The 13834-nt window shown below is 43.0% G+C and overlaps 1 protein-coding gene across 4 annotated transcripts in view; it reads right to left on the reverse strand.

The window, feature by feature from the left end:
• Positions 1–13834, reverse strand: part of GARRE1 (granule associated Rac and RHOG effector 1) — a 92041-nt gene that overhangs the window by 15156 nt on the left and 63051 nt on the right. For all 4 annotated transcript variants that reach the window (XM_066348263.1, XM_066348265.1, XM_066348267.1 and 1 more), the window contains 4 exons: positions 13560–13721; positions 12486–12644; positions 8959–9056; positions 805–930 (listed from right to left, as the gene is read on the reverse strand). In XM_066348263.1, the coding sequence (XP_066204360.1) occupies positions 805–930; positions 8959–9056; positions 12486–12644; positions 13560–13721 (545 nt within the window). The remainder of the gene's footprint in view (positions 1–804; positions 931–8958; positions 9057–12485; positions 12645–13559; positions 13722–13834) is intronic.

Below are 13834 nucleotides of genomic sequence, written 5' to 3' on the forward strand. Positions count from 1 at the left end.
TGGCAGAACCAGCAGAGGGACAATGGGCAAGTCCACATCGCAAAGGGTGGGTGGGTGGGCGGGACTCAAGGACACTAGGCAGCACTGTTGTCCTTGCAAGTTAATTTAAAGACAGTGCCAAGAACAGAACAAAACTTCCCAAGTTTTCCGAGCACTCCTTTCCCATACTGAAAGACAGCCCACATGAAAATAAAAAAAAATTTGGAGGGGAGGGGAGGGGAGGGCAGGACAGGCAAAGGACAGAAAGGGCACTGGTGGGAGCTGAGGCAGGTATGGCGGCACAGGCCTGGATAAGCCCCTCACTGTTCTGGGCTGCTGCGTGTTACAGGTTAAGAAAGGGGGAGGACACATGACTAGATGTTTCAGGTCCCTGCCCATTCTAAGGTTAACAATTTACAAAGAGATATCTTGCAACTGTCAGCAACTGTCAGATATAAATAAAGTTCATGCAGAACATAAGTAAATTTTCTAAACATTTCTTTGCTCTTAGTTCATAAGGAGAATATGAATTGGGTTGAAAGCCTTTTGATGGACTTACTCTCAAATGATAAAAAAGAAAGCAAGAATGTTAACAAAATGAAGAGTCTGGGTAAAGGGCTCAAAGCAATTCTTTGAACTCTTCTTGTAACTTTTCTGTAAGTTTAAAATTATTCCAAAATAAAAAATTATCAAAAAGTTTTCTTTCTTGTCTTATATACTCAAACACTATCAGTGACATGAGCACACATGAAACTATGTGGTTACACTGCCCCTAGGTGTGGACCCAAATGCAAATCAATTCAAGTGACTGGTGGGGACACCAACCTCCCTGCCCGCCAGTGGCTGAGGTCCAGCACAGCTGTGTAGAGCACGTCCACCAGACCCAGCGTCTTCTCGGGATCCAGACTTCTCTGCAGCAGGGACATGGTAGCGGGGTCTTCTTTCAGGCACCTAGGTACAAACCAGGCTGCATTAGTCTGGGCTGCACTTCTCTGCAGAGGTGTTTCAAAAGGCCTGCACAAAGGTCACAATTTTTATGTGCATTTTAAATTTAAACAATTTTTTAATTTATTGATTTTAGCAAAAGAGGAAGTAGGGGAGGGAAGGAGGGTGGGGGAGGGAGGGAGAGAGAGAGAGAGAAGGAGAGAGAGACAGGAACATAATGTGTTCCTGTATGTGCCCTGACCAGGGACTGAACTGGCAATTTCTGAGCTTCAGGATAATGCTCCAACCAACTAAGCTACCCAGCAAGAGCTTACATACTTTGGCACTAAATAAAAACTCCATAATTATCAGAACATTTAGAAAATGATAGGGCTAACACTGGAATTTGCTGCTCTGCAAAAGGAGGAGGAAGCAATAGGGCAGGGGTTGGGAACCTATGGCTCACGAGCCAGATGTGGCTCTTTTGATGGCTGCATCTGGCTCGCAGACAAATCTTTAATAAAAAAACAATAACGTTAAAAATATAAAACATTATAGCCCTGGCCGGTTAGCTCAGTGGTAGAGCATCGGCCTGGTGTGTAGGAATCCCGGGTTCGATTCCCGGCCAGGGCACACATGAGAAGCGCCCATCTGCTTCTCCACCCCTCCCCCTCTCCTTCCTGTCTCTCTCTTCCCCTCCCACAGCCAAGGCTCCATTGGAGCAAAGTTTGCCTGGGTGCTGAGGATGGCTCTGTGGCCTCTGCCTCAGGCGCTAGAATGGCTCTGATTGCAGCAGAGGGACGCCCCAAGATGGGCAGAGCATCGCCCCCTGGTGGGCATGCCGGGTGGACCCCAGTCAGGCGCATGCGGGAGCCTGTCTGACTGCCTCCCCATTTCCAACTTCGGAAAAATACAAAAAATATATATACACATACATATACATATATATATATATACACATATACATACATACATATATATATATAAACATTTTCATGTATTACAATCCATTTCCTACCGCTCGTGTTCATGGTTGTGGGTGGCTAGAGCCAATCACAGCTGTCCTCCTGGACAACACCAAATTTTTATTGGATAATGCATAACGTACACGGGTCATTGTATGGCTCTCATGGAATTACATTTTAAAATATGTGGCATTCATGGCTCTCTCAGCCAAAAAGGTTCCCGACCCCTGCAACAGGGTCTGGAGTGTCTGTGGGTTTCTAACTATCTAGAAGTCCAACACTGGCTCCAGCCCAGACCTTCCTCCCTACCCTGCTGAGAGACTGTGGTCTGGCACAATACCTAACCCTTTGCAAACTCTTTCCATAACACCCCAGCCTCTCCCTTCCTCTACAGCTCTTCACACTTGTACCCAACAAACTGAGAGTCAGCAGAGGGAAAAACCCTCACAGTATATACTACCTGGACTCACTGCAAATTTCAGGTAAGCAACAAACGTGGCCATCCCATAAGTTTTTTCCTTTTCCAAGATGACTACACTTCAAGCCTCCTAGGCTCTCTTCAAAGCTCTGCTATCCCCGCCCATTTCTTCCTATCTCAACTGTCACTTAACTGAGAAAACACATCTCCCCTCACCACTAATTACGCCACCTCACCTGTGTCCCTGAGCACACACCCTGCTTTCCCTCCTGTCACAGCAGAAGCAGGCCCTGCTCCTCCTCCAGGCTGACCCCCATCTATGTGCTGCATGCCGCCCTCTTACTTCCACAGAACTCCTCTCATGCAATCACCCCATCTGTCTCCTGTGATACTCATTTTGGCAAACAAATCAGCTCCCAAACCACATTCTCTTGGCCCCACATTCCCCTTCAGATACTGTCCCAATTCTCTGCTCTCCATCTTAGCTAAATACTTTGCCTCCTCCTTTTCCTTACGTCCTATTCTCCTCTCATCCCACTGTAACTCCACTAAAATAGCTTTTATCAAACAGCTTAGATCTTGTCAAAGTCAAGGGTCAGTTACCTGTCTCCATAGCATTCCTCTCTCAGCAACACTGTATGCTTCTCTCCTCCTGAGTCACTCTCTTCTGCAGGTTTGGTGACCCCGACTTACTCAAGTTTCCTTCTACCTGTCTGCTATCTCCTTCTTGGTCTCCTCTCCTCTCCCTAAAGTTCTGCATCTAGTCCTGCGGGGGGGTTTTGTTTTTGGTTTTTTGGTGACAGAGACAGAGAGAGGGACAGATAGGCAGGAAGGGAGTGAGAAGAGAAGCATCAGTTCTTCATTGCGGCACCTCAGTTGTTCATTAATTGCTTTCTCATATGTGCCTTGATCGGGGGGCTACAGCAGAGCAAGTGATCCCTTGCTCAAGCCAGTGACCTTGGGCTCAACCCAGCAACCTTGGGCTTCAAGACAGCGACCTCGGGCTTTAAGCCAGTGACCTTAAGGCTCAAGCCAGCGACCATGGGGTTTTGTACTTGGGTTCTCCACATCCTAAGCCGACATTGTGTCACTGCCTGATCAGGCACTATCTTTTATTACTGCTTTTCTTCAACAACATACCACCACCATCTGTATCTCAGGACCAACACTCAGTTGGTCTCCTTTTCTCCTCTCTGGTCCCTCCAAGGCCCACCCTCCACACAGCAGCCAAAGAGAGTCCCTGCAGCACAAAACCGAACACATCACTCCCATTTCAAATTCTCTACTGGTATCTAATCATGACTGAAATACAGTCTAAACCCCTCAACACAGCCCTCAAGGTTCTTTGTGACCTGGCCCCTCCTGACTCACTCTGGTCACTCCTCTCTTCACTGTCACTTCCATTCACCTCGCTCCCTGAATATGCTGGGTTTCCCCACATCTCAGGACCCTTGCTCTTGTTGCTGCGTTCTCCCAGACTGCTCTCCTGTGAGTTACTTCCCACCATTCAGGTCCCCACTGCTCATGCAGGGCATCTTCACCAAGAGGCCTTTTCTGAGAGGGAAAACCAGAAGGATGTTGTCTGTTCTTGGGTACTCCGGGAGTTAAATGGTGAGAGTAACATTTGCGAAACCACCCTAAGGAGACAGCAGCACTCTCCAACATGACTTTGGCATGAGAAGAAATATACCAGTGAGATTGTGAGCTGGCCAGTTTCAGGAATACTGAAGAAAACCACCAGGCAGCTCTGACTGTGCCCTGCTAGCCCCTGGACTCCCGGGAGAGAATCATGGCCAGCGGACCTGGCCAGGTTCACGCACCAAGTTCTCAGCCTGGAATGGCAAATTATCAAGGCACATTTGCTCTATGCTCCCGAGCCAACTCCTGCTTGTGATTTAGCTGGTCACATGTTTGCCCACAAGGAGAACATTAGCTCGTCACGCAGAAAGAAGTACTACAGTTCCTGGTGACAGTAATTTCTTTCTGGAAATCAACAAGTTGGCATTTTAATTTTATTCATCAGTCTTTGAGAGCAATCCCCTTAAGGGACTGAATCCATTCTTTTCACAGATCACTCAGACTTGCTTAAAACCTTTTACCTGTTCTTAGATAAAAATCCAAGTCTCTTAGGGACCCTGCAAGTCTTGGCTTCTATGAGCCGCCACCCCTGCCCCCTTCATCGTCACCTACCACATCTCGCCAGCCACGCTCGTTCACTCCTCAGGCTTTGGCTGTTCCTTCTCCCTGGAACACTTGCCCCATCTACTCTCTGCGCAGCCAGCTCCTCCTAAATGTCACATCCTCAAAGAGGCCCTTCATAACCGACCTCCTCATCCAAAATAGCCTCCCTTACCCATCTTGACCCCAGTTATTCTCTATCATATGATATCACTCTACTCTTATGCCCTTCACACATTTGCCAGTGTTTGAACTGAACTCTTACGCTTATCAGGTTTTTTCCCCTCCCCGTCCCCATTACAAAGTTAGCTCCGTCAGGAACAGGGACCCTGTCTTTCTTGCTCATGATTAAACTCCCAGAGCCCAGGCTGTGTCTGTCACATAATAGGTATTTATTAAGTATTTATTGAAAGAAAAATGGGTTGCTTAAGTATGACAGTTTAAAAATCTAAGTAAAGTATTACTTTATTTGAAGAAAAACATCTGGCAGCAAATGATATAACAAATTCTTTTTTTTTTTTTTAATATTTTATTTATTGATTTTTTAGAGAGAGAGGAGAGAGAGAGAGAGAAGGGGGAGGAGCAGGAAGCATCAACTCCCATATGTGCCTTGACCAGGCAAGCCCAAGGTTTCGAACCGGCAACCTCAGTGTTCCAGGTCGACGCTTTATCCCACTGCGCCACCACAGGTCAGGCAATATAACAAATTCTTGAATGGCTTTACTAACAATTTCATTTTCTGGAAGGTGGAAGAAAGTAATCACTTCTGTTTGAGTTTGTCTCGACAGGCACATATTTTTCATTTGAAATAAACAACAAAGCCTGGCTGGGTAGCTCGGTTGTTTAGCACATGATCCTGACATGATGAGGTTGTGGGTTCAATCCCCAGTCAGGGTACATATAGGAATCAACCAATGAATGCAGAGATAAGTGGAACAACAAAGTGATGTTTCTTTCTCTCTCTCTTTTCCTTTCTGCCTCTGAAAAAAAAGAAAGAAAGAAAGAAAGAAAGAAAGAAAGAAAGAAAGAAAGAAAGAAAGAAAGAAAGAAAGAAAGAAAGGATACCTTTGTATTTTTACCAAAAGCAACCAGCAGAGGGAGCCTCTCCAAGGACTCATAGCTCAAGTCTTTCACAGAGAGGTACAATGAATTACAAAGGAAATCAGTTTTGAAAGTTAACTGGTGTTGAAAATTTCAGAACCAGCTGTTTAAATTCACCCAGTAATAAAAAAATTCAAACTGTTTTCTTCAAAATGAGATTCTGAGCTAAATTCAATATTTTTCAATAAGAACTTGAAAAGGAAAACAAATTAAGAATTTGGGAACATAAAACTCTTACAGAAAAGTTAAGTTTTAAATTTGTTTGATATGCCCTGGCTGGGTAACTCTGTTGGTTAGAGTGTTGTCCCCATACGCCAAGGCTGCAGGTTCAATCCCTGGTCAGGGAACATATAAGAGTCAATCAATGAATGCAACAACAAATTGATGTTTCTCTCTCTTTCTCTCTCCCCTCTTCCCTCCTCTCTGAAATCAATCCATAAAGTAAAATAAAAATAAGTAAAAAGTTTGTTTTAGTCATTTTTGAAATGATTATTGCTGCTGTAAGCAGTTATGTGATTTATATTCTAAGCCTCAGAAAATCTTTTTAAGGCATCAATCTAACCTAAGCATCCACTTGGAGAATGTATTTTGTGGTCTGGGGTGACAACAGATTACAAAAAAATGTGGTACAGCTTGCTTAAGCTATGTCCTTAATATTCCCTGTGATCTACGACCAGTTATAGGATTCGTCTACATGTAAAAAGTAGTCTTATTTATGGAAGGAATTATTCTAAGGGAAAAGCCCAGGGTCAAGCTGTACCTTTTATGCCTTATGTATTGCACGTCTGTTATGTTACGCCATTTGTTATTCATTCAAATTTCCTCTGCTAGCATGATAATCATCAGAGAACCAGTTTAGGGTACAAAACTTTGATATGAAATAAAAAGAACTTATTGTCTGATAGGAATAAAATATAAATATATATAAATTACTATTCATTTCAGGAAACAGTAAACCATCTGAATAATTAAAAAATTTGAGGGGGAAGAAACTCATAGATGGGAGATTTTGGGACATAAAGTGAACTGCCAACTCCTACTTGATACATCAACCAGTTCTAAAACTTTGGGCAGAATCTACCACTGGACCTTAACATTCCAAGAAGAAATGGTTTTAATACAATTTGCATCACTCAACTCTCACTTCGGCCCATACAGGCACCAACAGTGCCACTGTTCTTGCTATCTCCACCTATTCCTATCTAAATGCTTTAAATATTTTCTGTCTAGTTAAATATTCATTCAAAATATAATTTTAATAGTGAAAGTCTTCCAATATATGCTTAATTTTTGCTGTTTACTGATAAAGCTATGATGTTGATCCTTATAGTTGAATTTGTATGGACACCATCAGGATAAATCCCTACAGGTAGAACTGTGGAACTGCTGAGCTCATATCCTGTTATTTTATGTCTCAGATATACTAAACTGCCCTCCAGAAAGGCTGTGTGATTTATTCAACACCTTCTGTGCCTGTTTTTGTTTAGTCTGGCCCAAATATAGTATTATTATTCTAAAACAATTTAACATGATGGGGAAAATAGCATCGTATTGTTTCTTTACTCTTCCTTTTTTTCTTTCTTTTTTTTTTTTTTAGCAAGAGAGACAGGAAGGGAGAGAGATGAGAGCCATCAACTCATAGTTGTGGTACTTGAGTTGTTCATTGATCGCTTTTTCACATGTGCCTTAATGGGGGTGGGTGGGTGGTCGCTCCAGCCAAGTCAGCAACCTTGTGCTCAAGCCAGTGATTTTGGCAGAGGTGGATTAAGGTTGGTTGAGGCACTGGGTGTAGAAGAAAATATCGGGTCCCTTACAGTAGAAAAAAGTATAAAGCTGGGGTTTTGTGGAGCTCTTCAGAACTCAGGGCCCAGGGAATGCCGTAAAATCCGCCTCTGGATCTTGGGTTTCAAGCCAGTGACCTTTGGGCTCAAGCTAGCAACCACTGGATCAGGCTGATGATCTCACACTCAAGCCGGCTACCCCGTAATCAACCTGGCAACCTCAAGGTTTCAAATCTGGGATCTCAGCATCCAGGGTTGATGCTCTATCCACTGCACCACCACCAGTCAAGTTCCTTACTTTCGCTTTTTAATTTTTTAAAATTTATTGATTTTAGAGAGAGAGGAAGGGAGAGAAATAGGGACAGAAACATCAATCTGTTCCTGTATATGCCCTGACCAGGGATTGAACCCACAACTTTTTTGTGTGTGTGTGACAGAGACAGGCAGAGAAAAAGAAACAGATAGGGACAAACAGGAAGGGAGAGATGAGAAGCATTAATTCCTTGTTGCGGCTCTTTGTTGCACCTCCTTAGTTGTTGATTGATTGCTCTCCCATATGAGCCTTTACTGGGGGGGGGGGCGCTACAGCAGAGGGAGTGACGCCTCCCTCAAGCCAGCAACCTTGGGCTCATGCTAGTGACCTTGGGCTTCAAGCCAGCGACCTTTGGGCTCAAGCCAGCAACCATAGGCTCATGTCTATAATCCCACACTCAAGCCAGAGACTCTGCACTCAAGCTGGATGAGCCCACGCTCAAGCCAGCAACCTTGGGGTTTCAAACCTGGGCCCTCTGCATCCCAGTCCAACAATCTATCCACTGTGCCACCGCCTGGTCAGGCTGCACCTGCAACCTTTTGCAGCAGGTGTATAGGGCCAACACTCTAACCAACTAAGCTATGCAGCCAGGGATAGTTTTCCTTTCTTTATTAGGTGAGGTTACACATTCTCTTCAAGTGTTTGTTGACTATATACCTTCTGATTTACCTGTCAATGTACCTCACCTATTTTCTTACTGATTTATAGCTTTTATTTTAATAAATTAAGAATACGTTACCAAAATTTACAAATATAATTAAGTTTACTGCTCACAAAAATTAGGGAATATTTTCAAAATGAATATAAAACTATAAAATATCTCCTAATTTTTTGTGAGAATTTAAAATAAAAAAGGTTCAGTCTGTCCCTTAATTTGCAATGACATTGGGTATGTAATGACATGAAGTTAAGATCAGGGCTGTTGCTGGAACAGACATAGGAGAAAAGGAATTCTATGTTCTGAACTCAGTTTTACAGAAACTCTGAGTGACATAGAGAAAATTATACACTCTGTTTAAAAACTGTGGATACAGTAACAAGAAAAGATAATATTGTTCATTGTAATTCATGAGTATGTAACAGTTTAGTTACATTACTGGTGAGACTTGACTTCAGGCACCTTGGCCTCTCGGATCAATAATCATGACCTGGCACTAACACACTGCCACTGCCCAAAACCCGCACAAGCAGATGTGTCCTGCCAGCTAGTATGGGGTTTGTCCCCACAGAGCAATCTTTTCAAAGACGTGCAAACTTCTATCAGAGGTTAGGCTTCTGTTAATGTAAGAGTCGCATTACCATGTGGATGGGACTTGAACCACGATTCTGGAGCCTTCTAAACTGATTTGGGGGGCATAGGCTTCTTTATTTTCTATCTGTGCTGTGTCAACTACCACCTAAGAAAGAAACAAAAATAACAATCAGCATTCAGAGAGAAAATAATCACAAACAAATCTAACACATGAACCTATCAATGCCAAGTGACCCTGGCAAGAACTATTCCCCCAGCAAGGCAGAGGTGAGTTGGGAGCCCCATGGAGAGAACAGTAGATCATAAAGATGACGGCACAGTAATATTTCAATAAACAGAAATCACCTTCCATGTGCAGGATGTGCTGAAGTTTGCAAGCACTAGTGGCACTTCTTCCAAACTATAAATGTCAGGAATTACTTTGTTTCTTTTCTTTTCTTTTCTTTTCTTTTATTATTTTATTTTATTTTATTTGTGTGTGTGTGTGTGTGACAGAGACAGAGAGAGTGAGAGAGAGGGACAGATAGGGACAGACACACAGGAAGGGAGAGAGATGAAAAGCATCAATTCTTTGTTGTGGCACCTTAGTTGCTCATTGATTGCTTTCTCATATGTGCCTTGAGAGAGGGGGCTACAGCAGACCAAGAGACCCCTTGCTCAAGCCAGTGACTTTGGGGTCAAGCTGGTGAACCTTGCTCAAACCAGATGAGCCTGTGCTCAAGCTGACGACGTTGGGGTTTTGAACCTGGGTTCTCCACGTCCCAGTCCGACGCTCTATCCACAGCACCATCGCCTGGTCAGGCTTGATTTTAGTATTTTTAAAATTTATGCATTTGAAAGAAGTAAATATGCCACAAAAAATCAAACCAATGCTTCAGAAAGGCACATTTGTAATAACTGAATACAAGCCAGAAATGAATGAAGCTTTTTAAAAGATTGTTTGATTCTCAACCATCAAATAAAAACAGAACTACTTAAGAAAAGATAAAGAACCAATCCTTCCTTCAATGATTTCCTCTTATTTGTAGGACAGTCTTTGCTATTACACAGATGATATAGTATCCTACATAATTAGAGTTTGATGAAATTATGAATATATTTTCAAATAACTAAAAGAATTTTAAGAAAATAATCAGGCCCTGGCCTGTTGGCCCAGTGGTAGAGTGTCAGCCCAGTGTGTGGATGTCCTGGGTTTGATTTCCGGTCAGGGCACACAGGAGAAGCGCTCATCTGCTTTTCCACACTCCCCTTCTGGCTTCTCTCTCTCTACCACTCCTGCAGCCACTGGCTCAATTGGAGTGAGTTGGCCCCAGGCGCCATAGCTCCATGGCCTCCGCCTCAGGCTCTAAGAAGAGCTCAGTTGCGGAGTAACACTTCAGATAGGCAGACCACCATCCCCTAGTGGGTTTGCCAGATGGATCCTGGTCAGGGCACATGCAGGAGTTTATCACTGCCTCCCCTCCTCTCACTGAATTAAAGAAAAAAAAAATCACAAAACACTTTAAAATTAAATCTATAACATATCATACGAGATAAAGCCATGCAGAGTTATTTTGATTCCAAACTCAGCCTGTAATGGAGCTAATTTCTATGGCTGTAAACAGTTTCCACAGCTGGTCTGCATTGTCCTTTGGAAAATACTTCCTGTCCAAGTAATAGCCATTGTTGGACCGGGCAGGTGTTTCCTCTTTCCTCCTGTCCCCCAAACCATAATCTAAAGGTTCTTTGTTAGCCATGTACAAAGGTGCCCTGGGATCAAGGGGTAGGAACCTAGGAAGAAGTTTCTGATCTTTGAGTAACATGGAACTTTATTTTAAAACCTACAGTGTTTTCCCTGAACAGTCTGTATATCCTTCTGCCTTACTTTGCACACCCCTTTCTGGAAAACTTATTGCCCCGGTTCTCCTAGTTTCAGTTAGGTCTTTGAGAGTACAGCTCAATCTCCTAAAGGCAGTGGGCTCTTCAGCAGGAGTCTCCAGTTTATGCCTCTGAGGGGTTGCTATACTAAAAAACAGATTCTCAAGGAAGTGTAACTCACCACTGTGGACAGGCTCCTGTACAAAGCAGCAGCTTCCTGACCTCAGCCAACAGAGTCTTCACCCACATGAGATAAAAAGACACTACCCACCCCCAACAACTGCTTTCATAAAGTAGGAATTAGACTAAGAAACAGTTATTTCATTTTCTTAATTTCTAATTAGCTTCCTTTCACCTCTGACTAAAATGCATTATCTTTTCAAAAGGCAGTCATTTAATTCTAGAATGTACAATCAAATACATAAGGGTATATGGGTCAGTGGTATCAAATAAAAAGTTAAATGGCAGCCTGACCAAGCGGTGGCACAGTGGATAGAGCATTGGACTGGGATGCCGAGGACCCAGGTTAGAGACCCCGAGGTCGCCAGCTTGAGCACGGGCTCATCTGGCTTGAGCAAAATAAAAAATGCTCACCAGCTTGAACCCACGGTTATTGGCCCCAGCAAGGGGTTACTTGGTCTGCTGAAGGCCCACAGTCAAGGCACATATGAGAAAGCAATCAATGAACAACTAAGGTGTCACAACGAAAAAACTAATGATTGATGCTTCTCATCTCTCTCTGTTCCTGTCTGTCTGTCCCTATCTATCCCTCTCTCTGACTCTCTCTCTCTGTCCCTGTAAAGAAAAAAAAAAAGTTAAACGGCAACTTCAGATACTCGCCCCTCGCCCCATCCAACTCTGGCAAAAGTTATTCTTAGCACCAAAGGTGATAAAGACCAACTTATTTTTGAGTTGATATTGTTATTTTACTGCTAAGAAGGAAACAGCTGGGATACAAAGTGACTGAATAGGGAGGGGCATTACTTACACCACTGAGGTCTCTCAGAGGTGACATCTAAGCTGATGTTAGGAGAAGTGACTTATATGATAATGAGAGAGGAGTATTCTCAGGTAAAAGAAGCAGCAAGTGCAGAGGCCTACAACAGATAGAAGCTTGGCATGTTTGAGCAACAGAAAGACACCCACTGTGGCTGCAGAGTAGTCAGGTCAGGTTAAGGATTCTATCAAATCATACTAAAATAATGGTTTCCTTAACTCTTTGAGTAATGAGTTTTTTCATGCTCGCTGATCCCCAGGAGTGTTTTTTATTCAAAAAATGAAATTAGTTCCAGTTCCAGTTTTATTAACTTAAAATCATGTTTGTCTGAAAACCAATTTATGGAAACAAGAAGAGTACACATTTGTCTTTTTAACATTGCCTTATACATGTACGATCATAGTCTGGATGGTCAGGAGGCAAGAGGACATACATGAATATTCGTACTACTCAAAGGGTTAAAATGAGGAAAGCCTGCAACATCATTTTGCAACTAGGTTCCCTGAAAATACATATTATCAATCTATAAAAAAATATAAAAGCTTTTTTAACGCTGCTCTTCCTTTATTTTTTCTATCCTGTCTAAATTCTGTAGCACTAAAGAACTTCAAATTATTCCGTATTTTCACACATGCCTATACCACATCATCACATGCTGGAAACATCGCCTGTCTCTACTCTCTCCTACTCTCTCTCTCCCATCCATCACATATTACTCACCAGTCCAGCTTGGCCAAAGAGCAGCTGCACGGCAGTCTTACAGGCACCCCGCCATGTGGATGGGCACACCTGGTTCAGTACTTCAGTTACAGGAAAATCGTCCCTTGGTGTGATTCCGTTACAGCAGCCTGCTTCCTTGATCAGCTGTAACATTGCATGCTATAGATTGATAACAAGAGAGTTCATCTCTCAAAATAAAGCCATACAAGGTTCTAAAATTTGTAGATCGAAATGCATTCATAGGTACATAACAGTCCTCAAAATAAAAGCATTTAGTTTAAGTACCCCAAGTAATGAAATTTAACTTTTTTTTTTTGAAATTTAACTTCTTAAGTAATCATCAGATACCCTCAGATATTTTCTCAACCTTATAGAGTCAGTGGTTAGATATGGATACACATGCATTAATACACACAGGTATTTCTATACAAGCACAAAATATAGCTGTATTTAGCAATCTGCTAATGCAAACTGGCTGAGGAATGTTGAATTCAGAATCCCTCTAAATAAGGAGACAAAATCATGAAAACCTCAACTTTATTTTGGATGACCAAGTGGTCAGGTATGCAGGCTCTGCAAACAGATCCCATAAGCTCACATTCCAGCCTGCTACTTTCTAGCTGTGTGACCTTGGCCCTCAGTTCCTCTGTCTCTCCAATGGGAAGTGGAGTGTACCCGTGGTGAGCATGAGCATGAAGAGACAATGCATGTGAAATGCCTGGCACACCTGATGCTCCACAATTATAATTATAGCTGTATTATGACAAAATTTCTCCTCTTTATTTTTTCATAAAAGTCCACTGAAACATTATCAGAAACATGTTATAGTGTACTTTCAAAACCCTTTACATTAAACATTTGAACAAAATCATAAATAAAACCAATTGGCAGGTTGTCTCATATAAAAAAGTCACCACAGTCTGCTTTTAGATACCAGTTTACTGAGAAAGATTAATTGCCTCCTGCCTTAACTTTGGTTTTTTTAAATCTATATTCTTTACAAGCCCTCAAGCTTCCTTAAGAACTCTATTTTCATGTTCACACCCGGGTTGGCGGAACCCCATGGAAAGCTACCGTCTTAAGTTTCAGATTGTCAGCGGCTGACTCATTGAAGGAGACCCCCTTCAGGAAGTGCGCTCCGATCTGCACAGGTACGGTGGGAAGCTCGCACTGCATGGGCTGCGGGGGGGTCTGCCCCCGCCCCGTCTGCTGTGCTTCCGCCTCGCAGCAGCAGCCCTGGAAGAGGAAGAGGGAGGCATGGGAGAGAAGAGGTGACCCACAGCTTCTCCGCCGAGACGCAGGTTCACTTGGTACAGAGACTGCCATGCTGCAGCTCCCAAGAGCTACCA

Source organism: Saccopteryx leptura, chromosome 9 (genome assembly GCF_036850995.1).
Source record: "Saccopteryx leptura isolate mSacLep1 chromosome 9, mSacLep1_pri_phased_curated, whole genome shotgun sequence".
Lineage (NCBI taxonomy): Eukaryota > Metazoa > Chordata > Mammalia > Chiroptera > Emballonuridae > Saccopteryx > Saccopteryx leptura.